Source organism: Phalacrocorax aristotelis, chromosome 8 (assembly GCF_949628215.1).
Source record: "Phalacrocorax aristotelis chromosome 8, bGulAri2.1, whole genome shotgun sequence".
In the NCBI taxonomy this organism is placed as follows: Eukaryota; Metazoa; Chordata; class Aves; order Suliformes; family Phalacrocoracidae; genus Phalacrocorax; species Phalacrocorax aristotelis.
In genome coordinates, this window is record NC_134283.1 from 20,966,478 (window position 1) to 20,991,434 (window position 24,957).

General features: G+C 37.7%; 1 protein-coding gene across 5 annotated transcripts; it reads right to left on the bottom strand.

Moving 5' to 3' along the window:
- Nucleotides 1-7,823: 7,823 nt before the first annotated feature.
- LOC142061100 (receptor-interacting serine/threonine-protein kinase 2-like) lies at nt 7,824-23,077 on the bottom strand. 5 transcript variants are annotated; one of them, XM_075101694.1, is made up of 12 exons: nt 22,963-23,077; nt 20,338-20,503; nt 17,995-18,148; nt 17,406-17,561; nt 17,116-17,264; nt 15,224-15,273; nt 13,951-14,112; nt 13,105-13,190; nt 11,513-11,581; nt 10,677-10,803; nt 9,581-9,664; nt 7,824-8,452 (listed from the first exon to the last, which is right to left on the bottom strand). In XM_075101694.1, exons 2-12 carry the CDS (start codon nt 20,487-20,489, stop codon nt 8,130-8,132), a joined length of 1,512 nt encoding a protein of 503 aa, XP_074957795.1. In that variant the 5' UTR covers nt 20,490-20,503; nt 22,963-23,077; the 3' UTR covers nt 7,824-8,129. The 5 variants fall into 5 exon arrangements, with proteins under 5 accessions (XP_074957795.1, XP_074957793.1, XP_074957794.1 ...); XM_075101692.1 differs by having other exon boundaries at nt 9,581-9,724; XM_075101693.1 differs by having other exon boundaries at nt 9,581-9,724; nt 20,338-20,499; nt 22,963-23,015.
- Nucleotides 23,078-24,957: the final 1,880 nt, after the last annotated feature.

A 24,957-nucleotide genomic window follows, 5' to 3' on the forward strand; every position in this document is an offset into this window, starting at 1 on the left:
TTTGCTGAGTATTTGCCCAAGATGGCATGTTCCGTAAGTAAGATTTTCAGAATATCTCAATATTTAAAAGTACTCCTTAAAAATTGAGGTGTAAAATATTTTAACAATAAGAGAGTCTTGAAGATTAGGGAAATTGCATTTTATTGAAACACAGAAAGGTTTATTGCCAGTCCACTTGCCTTTGCAGTAAGTAGGATAGCCCTATTAATGGATTTAGTCTTTTGTCTGCCAGCACAGTTGTTCCAAGTTCTAATCCATTCTTTGCTAATATTAGAAGATATTGAGCCCTCAAATTAAAATTATGGCCAGCTTTGTTAACTTTTCAGAAGTGATTTCTCAGCAGTCTATTTGTGCGTATTTTGCACTTTGCTCCTTTGTTCCACACTTGGCTCTTGATTACTTGGTGCATACAGTGCCCCACAGAGCAAATTGTAGTGGACTAATTAAGAACTACCAAGAGTTTCCCAAGTTATGCAAGATCCCCACAGCTACGAAAAGCCTTTTCAGCCTCCCAAACACATACTGTGAAGTGCCATAAATCAAACTTTTGAAAACACTCAAAGCTGTGCTGTGTGTACTTATAGGTATATTTCAGTTCCAGAAGAAAGTAGTTACTTTGTTAAAGTTTACTGCTGTTTTTTTTTTCCCCAGTACTATTTTTATTAGCTTAAATCCCACAACCTAAGAACATTTTGAATACCAGTAACATTGATTTAAGGAGACATGATCACTTATGCAGCACGGGGGACATTGTTGTCTTTACTTTCATGTGAATCTGGAAGAACAAGTGAAGTGAGAGCAAGCACTTGGGCTTCTGTGCCAGAGCTCAGGCAGTATGAGAGAGGAAACTAAACCTCATCATTATGGGTGTCCTATTACTGCTTTTAGAGGTCAGTGAGATATTTTTACCTCTGTCCCTAGTATGGGAAACACAGAGGCCTCAGCTTGTTTTGAAACTATAGGAGATGGCCAGCTTAATTGTTAAGATGGGTCATCAGTGTCATCTCATACAACAAACTTATGGCTGGAGTCCTGTAACTGTCCTCACCTCACACTTAAATCAGCTGATCATGGAGGTTGCTCAGTGTCACACTACATCAACAGCTCTGTATTTGTCCGTATTGCAAAGGAAAAATTTATTACTGAAGTGTTGTATCACTGGAGAAATTGTTCTTTTGGATTATTCTATGCTGGAAAAGAGTACATTACAGTTGCAGATAATGTTTTGTCATTAAAACACAACCCAGATATCTTTATATTAGGTGGTTGTACTGAAACAATCAGAAGACAGCTACATTGCATGCTCTTGGAGTTAAATCCAGTATATACTGCAGTGTAAAATTGCAGCTGGGAAATCATGATAATTATATTTTAGTTTGTTCTTTAAAAAGGTTTCATTTGTCCAAGAAAAACCATCTGTGATTAAATAGTCAGCTGTAAAAAATAGGCAAGAAAAATCCTCTCTACATGCCCAAGCATACTTTAAAGTATCAGATCTGTATTGAACCTTTACCTCTGCAGGTACCACTGTGCACAGTAATTAGTACTGTTAATTGGCACTGTTATAAGCAGGAGAGGCCTGGCTACAGTGTGTGTACCTTCTCTTGGTACGAAGTATGAGCATAAGGAACACTGAACAAGAAATGACAGCTTTCACTGCTGCGGGCTAGTTCGGGGAAAGAAACTGAGAGCTGCCATTGGATTTAAAAAAAAAATTGTCTCAGACAGCTAAGAATGAATTAAATTGCTATATTGATATACTGGTAATGGAATAGCAGAAAACATTCTTACTAAACACATTAAAATAACATGCAACAGCTGAGGAGTTCAAACCCTATTATTTATCTGATATAGAAAATTAAATCAAAGATTACCCAATTTTGGTTTTGAAAGACATGATGCTATAAACCAACATCCAAATCTCTCTTCTCTTGAATATTTCATTAATTCTATACCTAAGTGAGAGATTTCTGTGAAACAAATAAATCTGCAGCTTTGAATACCAGCATACAATTGGTTTCAGCAGAGAGAACAGGTTTTAGCTAGAGATGGCACACTGGGTTTGAACCAGCTCTACAGGAGTCAGAGCAGAAGGGAGGAGACAGGAGTATTGGCTTGATTTGCAGAAAGCTTTCCTGAGTTGAAATATTTCTTTGGTTGTAAATCTTTTGGTCTCATACAGGGTTTAGTAAAACTTGTCTGAGACATGCAGTCTATCAGAAGAACAATCAGATTTCTGTGTAAGGTCATACCAGTTCAGCACAAATAACGTTCTAATTTTTTTCTCTTCGATTTTGTTTGTGTTTTAACAGTGTATGTCGTAAGTTTTTCCTTATGTTCCTGTGATTTCATGCAAAAAAATGGAGGAAAATATATTAATGTGAAAAAAATCCCATTGTAAAAATAGACAAAGGGCAGAAGAGAAGGTTGAGGGTAATAAAGAATCTTAAATAGTTTTAATTAATTTCTCTAAATGAAAAAGATTACATGTTTTAGTGGCTCAGCAAACATTTAAGGGATCAACATAAATCTTGTTTGATAAAGATTGCCTTTTAATAAAAGTGGAAAATATTTTCATTGCATTTGAGAGAAAATGACCAAATATGATCTGCAGAGAAGCAAAAATGTAGGAGACTCTTCCTTTCTTTTAAGAGTTCACAGAAACACAGGAGAGGGTAGAAATAGTCCCGAGGGCTCTTTAATTCAGGTTTTCTCTATTCCATCTTCCTGATAGCTGACTTGCTAATGGGCACATGACTACACAGGTAGATCTTAGTGAAATAAGTACTGATTGAGTTAACAGGGCAGCTATAAATCTTCATGTATTGTAACTCCCAGCAAAAAGACATTCATTTCACCCTTAAATCACTTTACACATTTGAATTTTGCATAAATAAACTGAACAGGCTGAGGGAAAACCCTGAGCAAATGACTGTTGTTTATATTAATTTTGTCAACTGAATGGCTCTTGTTCAGGTAAAAAAAAAAAGTTCTATGAATATTGCTATATGCTCTGGGTGTGGGAAAGGAGACTGACTTCATAACAGCCTTTAAATGTTTTTGAGCACCTGCTTGAAAGCCGCTCTAGAATCATAAAGCTGTAAGAACAGACAACTGGTTGGTACCAGGTCCTCTGTTCCATCACTGCATGTTCACTGCCTCTGCTCCAGACTCTCATATCTTCCCTTCAACTCCTCTTTGCTAGACCAAACACACACAGTTTTATCAACTTGTCCTTACACCTCAGGTTTCCTCACTGCTTGTCAACCTTCCTCTCTCTCTTCTGGGCTCTCCTCAGTCTGTGCTTAGAGCTGAATACTGTTTCCAGCTAAAACATTGCCAGTGTGGAATGGAAAACAATGTTTAGTTCGGCACCTCGCGCACACACACAAGAACATGGCAGGCACTCACCTCACAGTGTTTTCCTAGTTTCCTGTTCTTCTGTGACAGGACACGATCATAACACATGTAAGTGGCATAAAGACAATTCCGTTGGGAAGATATTTTGCAGCTATTCCAAGGTCAAGTGTCTCATACTTTTGGGTTTGGATTTGTTTGTTGTTTTTTTATTTTCTGGATGTATTCCTTAGTCACTTCCCTCAGCTTTTTTCCCCAGGTAACATTCTAATGAGCTGAATAAAAGCTTTAAGCCCTTTTTGGTCAACACAGGAAAACAAATATAATTTTGGTAGTCATTCTGTTGCCTAATATGAACGCTTTTCCTTGAAATCTAAAGAAAGAACTAACTGTACAGAACTTTCTGGAGTACAGCCAGGTTACTTCTGAGGGTGAAATTCAGCTGTGTTTTCTGCTTGTATGGATATTGCTGTTGCTGTGTGGGAAGTTCAAGAACAACAGTTGGACCTAGGTTTTGCAATACTTTGGAATGTTATCACATTTCAAGCGGTGAAGAAGTTTTTATGCTTAATCACTGCCATTTAATTCAGCCTGGTTGAAGGACTCCACAGTTTCTTCAACTGATGCATCTCTTACCTTGTGGAAGAGGAAAGGTCAGCCTTAAAGCCCAGTGAAGACAGCAGTTTGAGGCAATAGATCTCTGTCACTGTTACTTGGGATGCATTCTTGGCAAAGAGAAATAAAGGCAGGAAATAACAAAATACTGATCACAAATTTCTGTCTTATCAGCACAAGAGCTGGAAACAGTACATCTCAGCTTCTTATCTACCATTTTTGTCACGCTGGGATTAAGCAAAATGCAATGCTGCAACTACCAGCAGCCTTTCTTTAACACATACTGAATTTAACTGTACAATTAACGTATTCTTGCAGCTACGCTAGCTTTAATGTAAGACAAATAACTAAACATGTTCTTGCAGACCATATCAGGTAGTTTAATTTATGGTGGATTTACCTTCAAAACCCAGGAGTTTTGTTCAACTCAGCTGATATACCAGCTGTCAAGTCAAACATGCACTCAGTAAAGGGAATGTAGTACCAGGCAAGGCAAGCAAGGGATTACTTCCTTTGATAAAGAACAAAAGCAAAACTATGCTAATGCCTTTTGAGCTCCAGTATAATAATTTGCAAAGGGGGCAGGAAAAGAATGACAGAGAATATAGCAGAAGATGAAATTTCTTCATGCATAAAACATTCCAGCAATCTTAAGGACAACCTATATCTCTGGAAGAGAGCATAGTTAATAGCTGTATAGCGCTTTAATCAATAAATAGCAGTAAGGAAACCTAAATTCTTTATGCCTGCTTGATGATGGTTGGGTCCTTCCCTAACGTGCCAATCCCAAAGTATTTATATATGCACTTGACCTTACTTACAAATCTTCACATGAATAGCTCAAGTGAGTAAACCTGTCAAGTACAAAAATGTTTACAAGGTTATGTAGAATTCAGACTTGAAACAATAAAATAAAAATCCTTGAAGTTTAGTGTATTTTGGTTAATGCTTTAGTTTTTGTACATTTTAGACTACCTACCTGGTGTAAAATTCTTCTGTCTACATTAGCAGTCCATTAATGCACTTTTTAAATTTTTGTAGATTAGTATTTTATGACTATACACTTGTCTTCCTCTTTTGTTCTCTGGAACTCTGTTTTTAACAGGCACAGGTGACAGCTATTGAGTGGTATTTATAGCTTTGTTTGTTTTGGTCTCTAATGGCAGGACTAATCTCTTACACATTTCATTCCAGTACCTCAGATTAATTTTCCACAAATTAACCTCAAATAAATTCTAGTGCAGATGTTCTTACATTGCAGGAAATATCCCAGCTAAGATAACGGTGTTGTATAGATAGGAAAAAGGTCAAGGGACAGCCATTTTTTTACAAGTCAGCAAAAGATAGTTGCAGCCATCATCAAGAAGAAAAATGTATTACAGTCAAGACAAAAATAACTGTCTACTTACACAGCTTACTGTTCCTTTAATAAATCTAAATAGCATCATAGAATTTGAATATTACTTATTTTTAAACATTTATTAACTCTAGTTTTGTCTTTTCCGAGTAACTGCAAAAGAGAGTTTTACTAATCACTTTGTATGGTCAGTTCTGAAATGACTACTTTTTATTATTACCTTTGCTGTTTTCTGGAGTTACCCATGTTTTATATTTCCTTCCTGGGACCCTAGATGGTCTTCAGATTCAAGCTTTGTTTCTTCCCATAGATACTAAAGAACCATTTGATTCTTCTATCTTTACTCTTGCTTAGTGTCATTTATTCTGTATTGTTTTGTGATATCAAAAGAACTGCAGAACACAGGCAAGGACAATAAAAATCTTAGCTAATGAAGTAGCTTGGATACAAGCAGAATACCATAAGCTTTAAGCAGTTTGATCTTCCACATCAGTGATCAACACATTACATTAATGTCTTTGTTACGTAGCCATCACATTGTAGGCCTTGTAAGAGTACATATTTTTGGTAACACAAAAAGAAATAATGCTAGCTTCAGGTCACTGTATTCTAGTTTTGTATCAAAACTTTTTATATCAGGAGCAGTTTCATTTCAATAAGCTAGTGGCATCCCTTCAAAATACCACACTTAAAGATTCCCAAGAGCTGCCACTGTCAACAAACCCCAAAATTTAAATGTTTATATTAGAGGAGGGAGAGTTATGAGGAAGTTTATGCATGTGGCTACATCAATTTAAGTATGTTTATAACAAGGCTTTGGCAGTAGCATAGCTAGTTATGGCAATGCTTTTAAGCAAAGTATCAGTACAAAAAGATCTCAAACTCATGCACTGATTTCACTTGAACAAGGTAGCAAAAATCTGATTGTGGATGGAGTTAATTATTAAGTAACATATTTAAAGAATTGTCTTTGGGCTCTTTTGAACATGAAGTAACAGATTTGCCTTTGTTTTATAATTGGTTACAAACTGTCTTAGTTATCTTTTAAAAATTTGGGTAAGCAGGATAGTAGTAGATCTAACTCTAAGGTCACATCCTATTACAAAGACTTAAATTGGAAAGCTGAATATGAGGAGAACAAAAATCTGTCTGGAAAAACAAACTCGTGGTCTCACTGGTTTGTTGCCAGTTCTGCAATTAACAGTTAAGACTGGGCTTAGGTCTGGCATCAAATGATATTCTCAAGTAGGCAGCTGTTTCAAGAAAAGAGCCAGAACTCTTTCTACGTCAAAAACACAATGACAAAAATCAGCATAGCCTGCCAGCTGGCACATATTTCACAGAAGTATAACATGTCCAGCAGAACAACTGAATAGAATAATTTTTGAAAGCTGATAATTAAGTTTCAACAATATTGCCAGTTTCTCTCATAGAAGTCTGTAAATATTTCCCACAGGTGAATGATTATGTTTTACTCTTATTATTTTAAGCCTTATATACGGGCAAAACACCATGACAGCAGTTCTTTTCCTCATAAGCAAGACATACTTTTTTAGCAGAGACTGATCTAGTCTGTTTAAAGTTCCCATTTAAAGTATAGACTGAAAACAAAAATTCAGCAGTGAAATTCAACAGTGAAATAGATTTTTAGCTTCTTTAATAGGACATTGCTTTAATTGTAACAATATATTATGTCAAGGCAGTCCTAAAGCTTAATGAATTTACATAAAAAATCTTTCTGGTTCAGCAGCATTGTAGTATGTGATATAACAAATTTCTTGTATCTTAGATGTGCCTAGAAACACACCATCACCGTATTTAAACCCTGCCAACCTGCGAAACTACTGAATTCAATAAGCAGTTTGAAACTGCAGAGAGAACAAACGCAACACAGGGAAACAGTAACACGGTTTTGCATTTGAAATACTTGGAGATTGTATAACAAGGTCTCATGTTAATCCAGTGCTATGAAGCTTGAAGGAATCCTACTGTGCCTTCAGAAAACCAGCATCTTATATAACCTCACTTTCATTATAATTAAAATAATCTTACAGCTTTCCTTTGCAGTTCAGCAGAACCACCATCTCAAATGATTGGCTTGGCACCTCTCCTTCCTGGTTTAATTTTACATTTGAACTGCAGACATACCTACAGAACTGCATGGATGTAAGGTATTAACATTTTTCCATTTAGTAAATACTTTAAGCTCCACCTCTCCAAAGTGCTGCTATCACTGCTTCTTTTTCAGTGCATGTGACCATTTGTGAGTGAAAATAAAAATTCATATGCATATGTTGAAGAAATCTTTCTGATTCTCTTAAGCCTTTCGCTCTAACAGCTGGCTTAGGTATGAGCTCAGTGAAAGGTGGTATTTTTTTTTTCTCCTCATCCAGTGCCCTGTTGTTATCCTTCCAAATAAGGATAGAAAAAGTAATAGCTATTCTTCGATAGTGTGACCTCCAAAGTCATGATCCATTTTCCTCCCTTCTTAAAAAAAAAAAAATAAAAAAAATCAAGGAAATAGTTTGTCAGATGACACCTTATATTTGCTCCGGCACACATTGCACTCCTCCCATCTCTGAGGTCCAGATTAGAATTTGTTATAGCGGTATTGGCAATTTCTGCAGGCAGTGGTTGGCTTGACCTTTTAATCCAGCTAGCTTTTTCCACTAGAGGACTAAAATCATGAGCTGTAGGAAGGATTGACTTCAGTCAATGGGTTATGAGGAATTAATGTGAATCGTTGCCATTCCAAATTACCAGTGCTCTGATCCATGGAACAAAGTGCAAAAAATATAAGTCACAGCAACAGCTTATTTACCTTAGAAGGACAGTCCAGGTAATGGCTGCCTCGCCCCAGAGGACTACATTTGGTCACTGAAAGTGCAGTCACTACAACCTGTGCTGTGTTCTCTCCAAGGCAAAGGCAAGTGTCCAACAATGCCCGAGCACGGCCAGTTACTGTGGGGTAAGAGGTAATTGTTTCATAATCCATTCGGGACAACATTTGCTGTGAGCGAAGGACATCGAGGATGTGGTTGAGACGTCCTTCTGTCATGCAGCTCAGTATGGTCTGTCTTTGGCAGGCTAGTATTTGACAGGAGTTTCCTTTGCAGCAAGTTTCTTGGGTGAAAAGGAAACAAAATTACATAAACTAAGTGCTCTTTTCTTTCAGAAGTTGTTAGCAATTGATAGAATCAACACCAGAAATGTAAACTCAGTAGAGGAAGATCAGATTACAGAAAATAAGTGTTTCTAAAGATTATTAAGTGCTCAGATTGTGTAAGGGGAGGAGATTTTCAGGTCTTGTGCTGTTCATCTAGCATCTGCACAAAACTTTATGCAGAGCAGCTTGGCTTGACATAGATGAGAAAACTCATGTATGGAACATCTAAGAAAAAACAGATAATAGGTAGTTCAGGGTAATAGGTCTGCTTGAAACATGTATTGTGAAACTGGGAACTTGAATATATGTCAGAAACAAACTAGTAACGAACGTAATAATCCCGGCAAAATGATCAAGAACTTCAGGTTCTGTCTCTTTTCACAAACTGATTAGAATACTTAGTACAGACATTAGGATTTTTAATGTACAGTAAATACCATACACCAAGAGAAAATTAATAACCAAAAGCCATTGTTGCTTTGGAGACCATGCCTGTCATTCTGATTTCTGATTGTTGCCAGTAGAGTTCTGTGATGAACTTCACCTGCATGAATTATTCTGTTGATTTACCCAGAAATTATGTCATCTCTCAGAAGTAAATTGGAGAAGGATGGCCAGCTAGATGTGAGAACTGGCATAGGCCAGCTTGCAAAAAGTTCGCAAGAAGCTTTATGCCTATAGGTAAATGCTCAGAGGCAGGCTTCACAAATCAGAAGCTGGCCTTTTCTGCCTCTGTTCAGTAGGAAAAACTAAGACCATGTACGTAAGGAAATGAATGGTCCCCCTGCCCCCAGTCACCTGTTTCTGTAGTCAACAGCTACTTTTGTAGTGGTACAGAATACACAGCTTAAAAAAAAAATCCCAGACTTAAACGACGACTGTCTTTCACATTTGATATGTGCTATATTTTTTGTATTTTTATTATGGTCTTTTCAGAACTGTTCTCAGCCTGAATACACCCCTAGAAAAGACTAGACATACACAAAATTTAGAGCCATCTGTGTCCTCCAGACTTTAAATGATTTAATCACCAAGGTCTGGCCAAGGAGAATATTGCCACCTCAAACTGGAAAATGGGGTCTTACCTGTCACTGATTGTTCAAGATGCATAGGTTGTGGTCTCTGCTTAAGACCCAGCGGTGGGTCCTTATGCTGACTGCTTTCTTTGCCTGTAGTTGAACCAGATAAAGGAATTGTGCAAAAGGAATATGATTTCCTGCTGTCAGAGCCTGGGTGAGTAAGAAAAATTTTAAGCTGAGTAAAATGAGACCGTTGAATTGAACAACAGAACATTATACATGTATAAGCCACTGCAGAGGACTGGAACTGAAGTGAAAACTAATTTGAGAGCACTTACTTATTACTAGCTGGTCTTTGGGCCGTTATTAATCTATCATTATTCCTAGGAAGATTTAGATATATATTACTACATGCATCTGACTTTTTCAAACTGTCTTTAGGAATTTGTTTCTGAAGTTATGGAACATTCTATTCTGTCCATAAGTCTGGCAGCTATTGATCAGAACTAAAATGCCTGGAAATGCAGATGTCATTATAAGTGAATTGACCTCCTATGGCTTAACTTTTGTGTCCAAGGGCATGAGGAGTACAGAAAAAGCTTTTAAGGAAATATATCACATGACACAAATTTAAACACTTTGACAGGACAATTCCCCATCGAAAAGGCAAACGAAGTTATTTAAGAAGGAATGGTGATTACCAGGAATCATTCAGATGATCCTGGCAACACAGTCTTTTTAAAGCATATCTCCTTTTCTTATTAGCAAATTACAAAAAAAGCACTTATTCCTGGTGGCACAAGGCAGTGTGGTTCCCAGGAGGGAATTCTGTCAAAAGCAGCAGGCAATATTTGATGTGCGAGGGAAAGGCAGCTGTACATTACAGGTCAGGGTTCTAAGAAAATTTAGCAAAAGAGGCTTTTCGATCTATACACTTAAAAGGTATTGTGGCACCTCTGGTTTTCTGCAGTGAACTCATGCTTCAGATGAGACCGGTAGAGGGCACAATTGTAGAAGGTAGAAGGGACAATTGTACATGGAAAACCACATATATATGTAACAACTGGTAATATTTATCCTTTTCTTAGAATAGCTAAGGCTGAATATGTTTCCAGGTAGAGACCTTTCTTCGTTGTGTTCTGTGGGATAGTATTTGACAGACCTGTCTCAAGAATATTTCTTCTTCCTGCGTTATTTGCACAGGTGTCAAGTAGAATAGTTGACAAGCTTGGCACTACAAAAGAAATTTTCTTGCTGATTACATGGTTGGGTTTTGGTGAACAGATGACCTGAAAAAGATCAAAATAGAGAAGAATTACATTCTTGGAAACTTTCATTCCAAAACCTTTTCTAAGCAGTTTTCTCCTGGAATACATGGAATATAAGGTATCACAGTGCAGGGTAGGGTAGAAATGCAGCTGTTGATCCTACAGGCAAACTTATTCAATTTTAGCTAATTACCCTGGGTCACTGTGGCAGCACATACCCATAGGCTAACTGTCCTAGGGTTTACTGCAGTCCTAGATTGCTTCTGCAGCCTGTGCTGCCAGCAGCCATGGTGTCACCAGAACTTGAGCTGTTCAAAGCTAGCTCTGATCCAGGCATGTGAGGTTCAGTTCTATCTCTGTGTCTTTCAGTATTGGCAGGACTGCCGCAAATACTAAAGTCACTTTGAAAATGGGAGTTAACTGTATTTTGGAGTGATTACAAAGCAGTTGGCCTTGACCTAAGAAACTAGGTTGAAAATTCTAGAATTCCAGCCATCATTTTGAACATACTACAAGAAAGGTTAGATTTTTGCCGTTTCTTTGCAACTTATTCAGGAAGGAGAGCTTCAAAGCAACTCTTAAGTGGAGGAGGTTGTTTTTGCAAGAGCAATGTCAGAGTCAGCTACTTGGAAGAAGGTAAAACAGTGGGTTTGGTTGGTTAACTGGATGGAGTTATCCTGGTTAGGGACATTTTGCCCCACAGTGTAAGACTCTCATGCTGTGTACTCACCTCTGAATTGCATATGTCTGTCTGCAGTGTGTATATTTCTGAACCTTTGCCTGCACTAAGTGCTGTCTCCTGGAAAAAAATAACACGGTAACTCTAGTAAGTATATATATATAGCTTGTTCAGTTCCAGTTGTCAGGAGCAAGACACTGACAATTTGTTCTGACAATACATATTATAGTCTCAGGTATATGCTGATACGTAGCAACAATGAATTGCACACAGCAATTTTGCATTTTAACACACATAATTGGGCATAGAATCTGACGCAATTCTACCCTGTTACTCCTGCTGTTTCAAATTTATTTTAAAACCCAGTTTTGAATCATAGAGGGGAAGGTGAAAATAGCACTATATTGAAAGAGTTTGGGCTAGCTATAACATGTTTTTCTTTAAGCATCCAAACAGCAGGGGCACCCTGTGTTTAGTATGCCAAACTGTCTGCAATAAGGATGTGTCAATACTTGTAACCTCTTTCCATTTTGTACACATGCAGCAGATTTGTTCAACTATGTTTACATACTTCAACACTTATGAGTCAATCCCTTTTCAAGAATCTCCAGTAGCATTTTCACATTAATTTTGGACACCTTATCAGTTCAGGTTTTTGAAAAATAGTGCTCTTTGCTGATTTAGCAAATAGAAAAATAAAACCTTGCTTAAGGGAGATTGAAGCATTAGATTATGGAATATGTGGCAGTACAATCCTAAATAAACTTCAACAGTAGTAAAAATGACTTGGACTGTAACTATGCCACCTATTAAAACATAGATGAAGTCTATTCTGTAATTGCAGAATATGATTGCAACATGTAGAAATAATCCAGCATGCATTAACATAAACAACTCACATAAGCACAGCAATGAAACTGACAACACAGCATGGGTGTAAATAGAGCCAGAATGCTTGTTCAAGGGCTGAAGTATGTGTCACTGGTTTTCCCACTCTGACTGTCTAAGTTAACTATCTAGTGTATTGCTATATTTGCAACAGTCAGATTTGTGCCAGATTTCGCATGGCAATGTAGACATTTATAGAGTTAGTTGTATCACTGAGCTGTTGGCCGTTCCCCATCCATTCCTGTGGTATCAGAGAACCCTCTTAGACCCTAGGACAAGTAGGGTCTTGTGCCTGAAGCGTGTCAATTTGCAAGCAGTGAAGTGTACAAAAAAGTGCTGGTACTAGTATTGCTGCAGCAGGTACTAACGCTGTCCAGATTCTGGAACAAATATCTTCTTACCAGTACATGCAACAAAATTGTCCTTGATTCTAGCCCTAATCTGATCTGCTTGAGGCTGGTATTTGTTCTCACTCACCTGGGCTTACCAGTCTGACTACAGCTGATGACTGGAAAGACACTATCATATTTTTATTATCTCAGGTAGAAACTGATATGGTTTCTAGAGAACCTCACAACATCTATTTTCGACAATTCCTGAATGAACTTAAAATGCCAAAGGGTACTCCCCAGCTCTCTGGCATTTCCAATAAAACAATGAAGACAAAACTTTCCCTGGTTTTGGATCACAAAGACTGCAGTTGAAAGAATCAAGTAATGTCCTTGTAGGAGAAGAAAACTTAATTCTGCACTAACCTTTGCATCCATCAGATTGTAGATTGCAGTGGAAATTGCCTCCTTATTTATACTAGTCAAAATTCCGTTTAGAAGGTCTACACATTCTGCAGGGGTAATAAAGCATTTTAAATACCACATTGCATGTGACAGCGTGTATCTATTTAGGCATCAGTGTATTGCAACTAACTTAACTATTATGTTGAGGAGCTGGATGAACTAAATGAAATTAGTTTAATACAACTTCCACCTCGTAGCTCCTCTTGGTTTCCTTTTTTCAACTTATCTTAAAGAACAGTTAGAGTCACATTAAAATCACATTTTCCTAAAAGTTCATACAGATGCAGTCAACTTACTTGCAAAAGATTTACATATGACTATATAAGTCTATCACAATAAAGCTATATGCAAATTGTTTCCTCAGCACTTCAACTTTGGAAATTTGCTCAGAAGTCCTCAAATATCACAATTTTAACACTTCTTGGCTATCTTTCTAGCAACAGATGATCAACATAACAATTCCACTACAGCAGATAATTGATAGCACACTTCAAAGGGAACTGGTTATGCATTGGAATCAAGAAATGCTGAAGACAGGTTGATCTTTGTTAAACTAGTATATATAGCTGATAATATTCCTTCCTTTATTTTTACTCATTTTCACTTTATACCAAACACAATTTTGGAGATAAGCAAGCCATTTCTGGTAGGAAGCTTCAGTTAGAAAAACCACCTACAGTACTCTGATAATCTAAAGACTGCTTCCACTTCAGTTGTTCTGTCACTGATGTAGAATGCAAGAGCAATGTTCCCAGAAAGACTCTCTCCATTACAAATCTTGCAAAGAAAGCAAATCCTGAGCCTTACCTGCAGTATGTGGTCTATAAGCAGGTTCTTGATGCCAGCACAAAGCGATAAGATGCAACAGTCTATTCCTGTCAGGCAAATTGCTTGGTATAAACTTTTCTGAAATGCCAGGCCGCAAACTGCTGTGGATTCCCGTCAAAACTTCCAGCAGTGTTGTTTGACCTGCAATTTATAGGAAAATGTCACTGTAAAAAATATCTAAGACCTCAGAACTCTCTTAAAATGATACTCAGCATAAGTCATTCTGTATATTTTAGAACACAGACTGCTTTTTTGAAAGCAAAAATATAGTAACACTCTTGTAAATAGATATGCTAACCTTTAATAATAACTACAGCTACTTACTGCAATAGGACATTTCAGGATAAAGAACTCTGTCCAAGTCATGTCACAGATGGATACATAAACATGCATTGTAAACTACGGGCACAGATACCTCAGGAATACATGTAATTATTATGGGTATATTCTAAGCACACAGTTTATATAAAGCCTTACACCTGCATTATATGAATACAGCTCCTACTGTACAAAAAGAAAATCTACTTTGGGCAGCCGCAAGATGGTAGACATAAGCTGCATGAACATTAAGATACTATTCTATGCAGTATTTCTAAAATGTCCTCAGCCTGTAAAACACAGGAGTCATACAATCAGTTTTGCCATGCAAACAGAGCCCATAGCAAAGAAGCCTTTCATTGATTTCCATCTCCATAAAATGGATCATTCTTAGGCTGTGGCAATGTTACACAATGCTTTGCAAATTACGTCGAGGCTGCTTGCACTTTCATCTAAGAAAGTAAGATACCCTGCTTACTTAAGAGAATTCAGCATGAACTGGCATTTCTTGATCGGGATTTGAAACTCATGGCAACTTTAAAGTTGAGCATTCTGCTCATCCAGTTAGCTGTTTGTCACTAAAATGTTCCCGGTTTTAAAATGACAACTGTAAAATATGAAGTGGTATTCTTTCTCATTGAAGGTAAGCGGAAAATCCAACCCAGCAATGGAGTGCTTCAGCAAGTACAGATTGATTATACGAGTGGGGTAAGCGGCTACACCTTTCCTCTACAGAAGATCAGCCTCTTTGGAAACACTGAGGATTCTAATCTTTACATCCCGTAACGTGGAACTATGTGCTGTAACAGTAATATCAGGCAAAGGGACATCTAAAAAGACAGTGCTGTTCGTATCATAATTTCCCCACAATAACGGAATTTGCGGAAAATATTAGGGCAACTCAAAGTCTGACATGAACATGAGAGATGAATACCTTCAAAAGGTTTCTGTCTGCTTAGGCTTTCCCAACAGAGTATTCCAAAACTGGAAAAAAAAAAAAAAAAAGCAGCAAAGGACATTTATTATTTTGCAATCCATATCTATGTTCTCTTTTCCAAGAGCAAGTTTATTGGTTTAAGAGAAAGAAATTTTTCAGGACAAAGTCTATCCAAGTTTTCCCTATTTTTATTAAATCCTTTTTTCCTGCGTTCTTAAGTTTCAGTTTTCAACCAAACTGTTCTTATAAAATAATAAATTAGTTAGAATTAATTTTTTTAAAACATAGGATCAATTAGAATTAGTTTTCTGGTTACCACCTTATCTCCATTTGCTCTTGTGAATTTCAGAACCTTCTGTCTCCTTTATCATTTTTGTTTTGTTTTCAAGTAATTTAAATAGCAACTGAAAGAGCTGGACTTTTCAGCAGTTACTGACAAGTGCATCAGTTAGCCTACCAAAAACTTGATTCTGATGCACTGTGTGTCTAGCTTCTTCAGCAAATTTTGATGGAGCTCCAAACGCCATTTTCCTTCTGTAAAATCCTAGGAAGTATTCCAGTGATACCATAGATCTACATACATAACCCACAACTCAGATGGTATAAAATACTGTTTGATAAAAAGCTCAATCTGCAAAATCAGAGGCAGAAGCAAGAAGGCTGCTGGAAGAGAGAAAGCAGGCTACGGATAAGTCAGAAGCAAAGCAATCAAAAGGGGAAGAAGCGGTTCTAGGATAAACTTATCTGCTTACTTTTGTATCTTGCTGTAGTGCTAAATTATATTTAGAAGAACGTCCTTTTCTGCCTTATTTCCACATAAAATCTGAAAGTGCTTTTACTTAAATACCCTCTAGGAAAGTATTAATGTCATGTGGACACACATGTAACTTACATGTGCTTAAGTAATATTTCATATATGACACATAAAAGTTGTTTTCTCTGTTGTACCACTGTCTAGTCACCCACTATCTCATGCACTGAGTCACATCTGAGTATCTAGAACTATACAGGAACAACATGCTAGAAGATGAGTTATGGCACCTGAAAGTAAGCCCCCACTCTTCTGGTGCAAAAATCTTCTGTTTGTGAACAACATCAGATTAGTCACATCATTTATATGTCTCCTCAAGTGTGTGCATTATTTGACTCATCTTAGAGCCTGCCACAGTGACCATAAAGCAGGACTTTAAATTTGTTGCCTCCATAAAAAGCTCTGAGAGCAGAATAGTGGTCATGCTTAAAAGTTAGTTATAATGTTAGTCCACAGGCTCTGTATGCCGGCTGTGAAGATGAATGTTCATACAGACGATAACTGCAATTTGAGGTTGTCTCATTTATTGAGGCAACTACAAAGCGTGTAGCATACCCAAAAGAGTCATGTGGCAGTAGGTAAACTTCCTCCTTCGTATAAATCACCTTAGTTAAAAAGTGCAAATGCTTGAGTGGCTCAGTATGTCATTCCAGCAGAGATTGCTTAGGACCTTAATGGGACATTATTGAGAAAAATGTCTTATTTTTACCTGGGCCTCATCTAGGCATCAATAGTTCTTCCTGAAATTAAACAACAGTTCACGCTTAGAAACCACATGAATTTTAGTTAATAGGTTTCTGAATGTATACGAAAAAGTTCTGGCAGCTGTGTTACACTTTTTAAACATTCATTTATATGATGACCTTTGAGAACAGTTCTTAACCTTGCTATATTATTAATGAAATATAGGGAATTTCAAACTTAATTCACTGCTATAATTGGTCTCATGTGGAACACTATCCTTCTGCATCATGTAGATCTGTCATTTTTACTGTAGTGTCTTTGAAAATAAATATTTCAGCAACATTGTAGAATGTAGCAAGGACTAGGCGTGACCTGGCTTAAAAATTCCACTCACCTGTAAATATCACCTTCCTGGGAAGGAAGGCCTCCTTCAAGTATTTCAGGTGGGAGGTACACTAAATCCTGGCAGTTTCTCTGATTGCAGGTCTGCAGGTCTGACCTCAGTTGCTGTTTCCTCCAGTTGGTTAGTCCATAATCTGATATCTACAGAGATGGGAGAAAAAGTGAATTTTAGTAACAATACCTCAAGTCTTGGTATTAAATGTTCACTGTTAGGATAAATGTATGCAACAATAGGACAATCACTGGATTTTACGTCAATAGGCTAGAAGTAGAAGCTCCCACCTTGGCTCTGTACTGCGTATCCAAAAGCACATTGGAGGGTTTCAGGCTGCAGTGGCAGAAAGCAGGCTTGAGGCTATGAAGGTAATGTAGCCCTTCAGCCACATCCACCAGGATCCTTATGAGTAAGGGAAATGGAAGTTCTGGGTACAGCTGGTGCTAAGTAACACAAAATACAGGTTTTGGTAGAGTGAAATTGCTGCTATTCACATTTTCATCTGACAATAAACAGAAGTACAATACAGAAGCTAAAGAACAGATTGACTGTGACTACTGTGCAAAAATTACATGCTGATTGTTCTCTTTTGGCTGACCTTATAATTAATTTTGTCACTGTAATGGTTTAACCCCAGCTGGCAACTAAGCCCCACCCAGCTGCTCTTCACCTTCCCCTTCTCCTCCAGGCTAGTTAAAATAGCTCTCAGCAACTATTACCTATCAAACTGTCTTTATCTCAACCCACAACTTTTCTCATTTCTGATTCTCTCTCCCATCCCACATGGCGGGGAGAGAGTGAGTGACTGTGAGGTGCTTAGTTGCTGGCTGGGGTTAAACCATAACAGTCCTATTAAAGATGACTTCTTTTATGTACCTCATGGATGAGTGAGTGGAGGGATCCATTGTTCATCCATTCAGTCACTATCCCCACAAGTCCATGGTACTGGTAAATCCCAAGAGAAGGCAGGAGACGTTCAGACTCATAGCATCTGACATTTGCTATATCCTGAAGTAGCAACTTCAACTCCCTGTAAAAAACAGTAAGGGTTAGAGGCCAATTAGACTGAAGGGAATTTCAGCTAGAGATGAGAAAGTGTAGGTATGAAAATGAGAGATAACTACATGGTTGAACACAAGCTAATATAATTCTACCAATAAAGCCAGTATTATATCATCTTTCAAACAATTCTAAGAAAATTAAGCAATCCCTTGTGTAGTATATTTTTCTAATATAATGTGAAAGACCTCTAGGTGCTTTAATATAAACCTAAGAGCACAGTTTAAAGAAGGATTGAAGTGCAAAGGCAGTAGAAAGTTGAATTATATGAAATGCTAGATTAAGCAAAATCAAGATTTTCCCCTTACTGTTCCCAAGAACTTGTGTTGTATCCTTTTGGTATCACTGAAATCACATTTACAAGGAAATTATGATCTTCCATGCTTATCTAATGGAATCATATAAATTATATATGATATCATAGCATGATATAAAGGTGAAGCCAAATTCAGTTTTGATGTAAGCAGTAACACTAGTGACTGCCAAATTTGAGTCAAGCTCAACTGCGGTTGTATTGTAGACCTGAATTCAAAGAGTTTATTTACAGAGATAACAAAACTTTGCTTTGATCATCATCAGAAGAATAAAGTTTTGTTGTCCGAGGACCTAAAACAGTTACTTCTTCATGCACAAGAAACACTGAACTGTCAATTCAGTTCTGCCTTTTCATGGAAATAACTGAACTGCTGATACAGGTTCAATTTTTGTTAATTGAGTGTTTGATTTTAAAGATCTGATTATCTCTTATCATTCAAAATTCAGTTGATTTCAACAGACCTAGAGCTCATTCTCATTACTCTAACCAGCCCTTACACTGACACTTCAGTTTCAGTTTCTCATATTTACTGTGTTGATTCATAAGCCCCACCTGTTTTAACACTTATTTCCACAAATCTAAATATTTTTCAGCAGCACACAGTTAAACATTTTGCAGCCAGAGTAAAACACAGTTTATTCTCCCAGCTTGCCTATACTTCGTGTAGTGTAAACAAGAGATCAGAATGTTAGAAAGAGAAAAGCAGAACAGTGGCTTTAGTTTTAGGGAGCAAGTGTGAGTGAAAAGATGCCAAAACACGATAGCATGTTAAATTCAAAGCGAAATAAAATGTTGATTTCTGTAACTTTAACTATTTTGTTTTGGGGTTTGTTTGATTTAAGGAAAATGTGGTCAGGGGACAGAGCTTGTTTTTCTTTAAATGAGTGACCAAATAAATAACATTGATTTCAATTACAAAATTGCTGGACTTCTATTGTCTAAAAAACAAGCAACACCCCCAACCACAAAAAAAAAAAAAAAAAATCACAAAAAACCCCACCAACTTAAAATTTTTAGCTGTTCCCAAATTCTCACAGCATTGGGCTTTTGAAGTATCACTGACAATTTAAACTGTCAATTTGAAAATATTTGCATAAAATACTGTTCTTTCCTCCTCTGCCTTTATAATGGAACAAATTAAACCCTATGTATTCAAGTAAGACAGTTTTGGATTTTAGTTTTAACAAAAGCCACCTGAATGGCAGTCTTCTCAGTTAACAAGAGTAACTAGTCCATAGACGACATCAGACACTCCTTTTTTGATAAACAGTCGGGTCAGTGCATTCCCTAAAATGCTTTGGTCTTGCTTCATCAAAAGTAGCTTGTGGTTATTCTTGGAAACTTTCTGTGTTTTTGTCACACATTGGAATTTTGTGGTCAGTAGATTGACACCCATCAGTTACTGCTCATTTGTTTTTATAATTAGGACATATACACATCTCACTGCCCTGTACCCCTGACCATTATCCCTTCTGCCTCCCGTTTCTCTGCTCCCTCACCTGTACATAATGTTTTAGATTAAATTCATCTGAGACCTCTTCAGGGACCTCCAGAAAGATGTAATACCACAGCATGCTGAGTATTACTGATCAGGGTTTGTAGACATTATTAGAGTAGAGATAATTAATGACTTCAGGATTAAGCTCTGCTTTTTGTGAAAAACCATAGAGCTTGTTTCTCAGTATAACTGCCTCCAAGTTTCCTCTTGGCTAGTCGGGATTTCTAGGAATGGAGATGTCTTTAGGGATCAGATTATCCTGGGCATGCCATGATTCATTCTGGTGCCATTGCTGCAGGTCTGTACTGCCCACCTGCATGGTTAGTTGGCCAAATAAGATACATACCTCTCTGTAGTGTCCTGGCTGGTCAGCAGCTTCACCGAGATGTGAGTGTTCCAAGAAATATGAAAGGCTTTGAGTGCAAAGCCCGAGCCTGTCCTGGTCAAGGTAAAGCTATCCAAATCTTCGTGGGCTACTACAGGTAATGATTTGGCCATTTCTTAATTACTGGCTTGGGGAAAAGAATGGCAGAAAAGAAAAAAGTTTTAAGGACTACTTTTCGTCATTACTACCAAAGCACAGTGAAGTTGCACCACCCTTTGCTTCCCAAATAATAATTACACTAATCCAACAGGCTTCCTTTTACCACGCTGTGTCAGACTTTCCTTATAAAGACAGGAAAAACGGACTAATTGCAAAGGAGTGTCTGGATCGTAACTTGCCATCTGAAGCTGCAAGGTGCTAGTTAATTGCTTGTTATTATTTCCATCTGATGACTTTGAAATGTAGGGTCATTATTTACAATACAAAATGTGATTTTTTTTTAAAGTGATACTGAACTATATAGACAAACTAGTATCTTACAGTTATGTGCTAGACAGAAACAGAGTTTCCCTGCTTCTCATGAGAAAAAGCAATTCAATAACTCATGCAGGTATGTTCTGCATCATTCTTGCGTATCTTCTTTAATACAACATCACATGTCAATGCAAAAGCAAGGTAAAAGACAAATTTCTTGCTGCTGTCAGCTGTCAGAACTCTGCTAAATGGAGCTGTGTCGTTACAGCAGCCTCTAATTTGGCCAGTACTTTGTCTATACTATAGGGCCATCTGAGTGTTTCAGACACATTTTATGGCAATGCACATGGATTAGAGATAACCTCTGCAAAGCATCACTGTGTTACTACATGAGTAACATTTTTAATTACATCTGTGAAGCTACATTAGACTAGAGAATAAGCAAAAGTCAGTGGTGAAAGAGGAAAATGAGCAAGCAAAGAAAACAGATGGGATAAAACTATTGGTAGGGATTACTGCAAGATCAGTGGTCAGTGAGTCAGAAGAACTCAAACTGGAATACTCCCTTCAGGGTCCAGTAAATCAGGGCTAGAAAAGAAAACACATGAAGGAACTGAAGTAACAAGGCCAAAACTTTGAGGTAACCAGTACGGATTGTTAAGTGTGAATTGTGTCCTTCTAAAAGATGGGCTTTACAAAAAGAGCTCCTGGGATGCAGAAGGCCTGAAAGTCTTCTGACTTCGAGCAGATCACTTGTTCTCCATGAGTAAAGTAGAAACAAACACCTGAAGATAAATTAGCCTATACTTATGGCTGAACTGCTTCATGACCAACTTATTTTTGGTTGATCTCAGTATCCAAGCTGTGCCATGCAGACAAATTCACAATCACAGAGGGGTACTAATTTTGCATCTAACCACAATCAAAAATGCAAATAAAAATTCGGCAGTTGATTTACCAATTCAGCTTCAACAGTATTTGATTTTGATAAGAAAGCACAGTTGAATTTTTTTGCTTTTGTTAGATTATTATAGTTTGAAAGCAAGAGGTACCTCACATAGAATTTCCTTAAAGAATAAATCCAATATGATATGAGGCTGACAGATAGGTTAAGAGTTTCATAAAATTTGAAAAGATTGCTGTGAATGAAGATAAATTTCAAAAAAAGCCATTTATCTTTTAAAGTTGTAAAGACAGACCACACCGACCTACAGATCCTAAATATAAAGTAGGTAATCAGAAGGCTGGCAGCAGCAAAATTTTATCTCATTTTTAATATATACTATGATAAATAGTCATTTAAATAGCCAAAATAATTTGTTCAACTCCAAGTATAGTACAAAGAAGATCAAACAAAGAATATAGGATATAAACCATTCCTGAAAGTATCTATTTAAAATTTAATCAAGTAAAGCTATAACAGTTTTTTAAACTCTTGCTAACTGACTACTTAGATAAAAATAAAACGTAGCCATTAGCTCCTATTTTGGATTTGCAAAACCGAATTTAACTAGAGATTTAAAAAAAAAAAAAAGACCACCACTCCAATCTTTCTCTGTTACAAACCATGACATGCCAAGCACCATTGTCCCTGTGTCTGAGTTTGTACATCTGTTTCCACACCTAGACTTAGAGTGATTTGCTGACAATTTCTACGACAGTTTAACCCTAAAATGAGATATATTTTTTTAAGTATCCAGAGTGCTACCAAGGTGCCTAAAACAGTTGGAAGGACTAGTCGTGGAATCTGGGACTATCATGGAATTACAGATAACAAAGTCTGTCTCTGCCCCCTACATTGCAAGTTTGGTATGAAAACCATTTTTTCAGTACTTCTGCTCATCTGAATGCTTTTTCTCCCAGACCCTTTTAAAAAGCTCACCATCAAACCACAAAACCAATATTTCTTAGGTGACCTTTGCAGTGAAGAGTTTCGTATTTTTTAGTAAGCCATTAAAAGTTTCACACAACTTTGTCATCTTCCCCTAGTTGGGCAGGCAGGGGCAGGAGGGAGACTACTATAAAACCATTTATTTCAAGTTTCTAATTTTAAAGGTGATTTTTGAAAAGTAATTCATAGCAAATATGTTTTTCTTAGTATAAGCGAAACTCTATGTTGTGCCAATATGCAGGTGTTTCAGTAAAAGAGATCGGAAACAAAAATCAACTTACCTCTGGAAACAGGGGCATAAAAACTATGGAACAAGGGAGTGAAACTGCTGCGGATATATCAAGTGCGAGTCAGCCTTGAACTGCATTCAGACACAGCTCAAGCTTTCCTGCCCATGAGTCAGCTGCATTGTTGATCTCTCCTTTTATTGGCTGCCTGCAAACATCTAAAATTTCCTGGTCAGATACACAAACTGTAACTCTTTAGTGACTGCAGATGCGTTTTCACAGGCTGATTTGATAACTGGCTGTAATTAAGGACAGCAATTAGTGAAAAAGAGTCTGCATAGCTGCTTTTTCCACAATGAGGAATGCCAAGAGGGAAAGCTATGTAATAGTGAAAAACATGGGACTGGATGTGGCCCAGATACAGAAGTGTGTAGAGCTGTATGTAGGTTGCGCAGCTGATGCTTATATCTGTGGTAGATCAAGCCAACAGCACAAGCACGAAATCCCTTTAAAGCGATCCCTTAAAGTCAAGTTGATCTTACAACAGGGTGAAAAATGCTGGTTTTCTGGTCAAAGGGTAGGTAAGCATAGAGGTAACATTAGGTTGCAAAGAAGAAATAAGGATCAATTGGCTGTCAAGTAGCCCTGCCAAAAAGGCTGTAGGGGTTATAGTGGAAGCTAAGTTGATCACGAACCAACAGTGTGCTCTCATCACAAGTGGGGAAAACTGCATATTGGGCTGCATTAGAAATGCAGTCAGCAAAGTGAAAGAAGTCATTATGCCTCAGTACTCGGAAATGGTGAGGCTGCATCTGAAATACTGTAGTCAACTTTAGGGCCCTCAGTTCAAAGAAAACGTTGAGAAACTGGAGAGGATGTAGTAGACAGCTACCAAGATGGGCACTAGAGCACATGCCATACAAGGAGAGGTTGAGGGAGCCAGTCTTGTTTAGTTAGGTGAAGGAGGCTAAGGGGGGGATCTACTAGAAGCCTACAGCTACTTAAAGGTCAGTTATGAAGACAGAGCAAATTATTCTCCATAGTGGCAGATAACAAACAGTGGCATAGGCCACTATGAAGAGATGTCTCTACTTCAGAGGTTCAAGTCAGATACTAGAAATTTTTTTTTCAGCAGGTGGGTAATGCAGACTAGAATGGGCCATGCAGGTTGCAGAGTTTGCATCCTTTAAGGTTTTCTAGACTCAGCTAGGCAAAGCCATGGATGTCCTGATCCAGCACTGCTGGTAACCCGCTTTGAGCAGGAGGCTGCACTAGAAAATGCCGAAGTCCAGAATATCTTTAATTTTGTGAAAGCTGTAAGGCCTAATTGTGTTCCTGCTAGGCCCCCAGCATATACATTCACACTGAAGGTTAATGGGACTGCTGGATGCAGGATGGAGACTTTAGGAGAAAGCAGTCATTTTAGTTCATCACATTTATTCAAACTTTCCACTCCATGAAGACTGTCTTTATTTATAGAGTCTGACTTTAAAAACCAGCGTCAGTCAATGAGATTCTGTCCACAGACTTCTGTTGTTTTTAGATCAAATCCTAACCCCACAACAGGGAGGAAACAAGAAATAGGGCAATTACCTAATCCTCCTATGATCACAGGAAAGTCCCTTCTATCTAAAAATCATGTGGCTAGGGCTCTGTGGCCTGAGAGGAAGAACACTACAAGTAGGAAGTGTGGAGTACGGCTTCATGTACGATGCGTTATATCCTGACATCTGTAGCTATCTGACAAGCATTAGCTTCCTCTGCCCAGCATGCCCCTCCAAAAGTGAAATTAGTATGAGGGAGCCGAAGTAGCAAAGGTAAAACAAGAGGGCTGTAACAGTCCTGGAGAAGGCTGGAAGCACGTCAAGTTGGTGTGGACACAGGATCCTCCTCCCCTTGGCTTCAGTTTATCAACAATGCATTCATTTTTGCCCACATTCTACACTTCTGTAAAAAGTACTTTTTAAATGTTTTCCCATTTAAGGTATGAGTCTGTCAGGCTCAGACTGTACTGCAGCAGAATCACAGCTGTTCAAAATCCTTACAAAT

Coding starts and splice junctions, on each gene's coding strand:
- LOC142061100 (XM_075101692.1), bottom strand. CDS start 20,489: ATGGCCAAATCATTACCTGTAGTAGCCCACGAAGATTTGGATAGCTTT. Junction 17,265..17,405: donor ATACGCAGTACAGAGCCAAG/GTGGGAGCTTCT, acceptor CCATCTCTGTAG/ATATCAGATTATGGACTAAC. Junction 11,582..13,104: donor ACAATCTGATGGATGCAAAG/GTTAGTGCAGAA, acceptor ATTTTTTTCCAG/GAGACAGCACTTAGTGCAGG.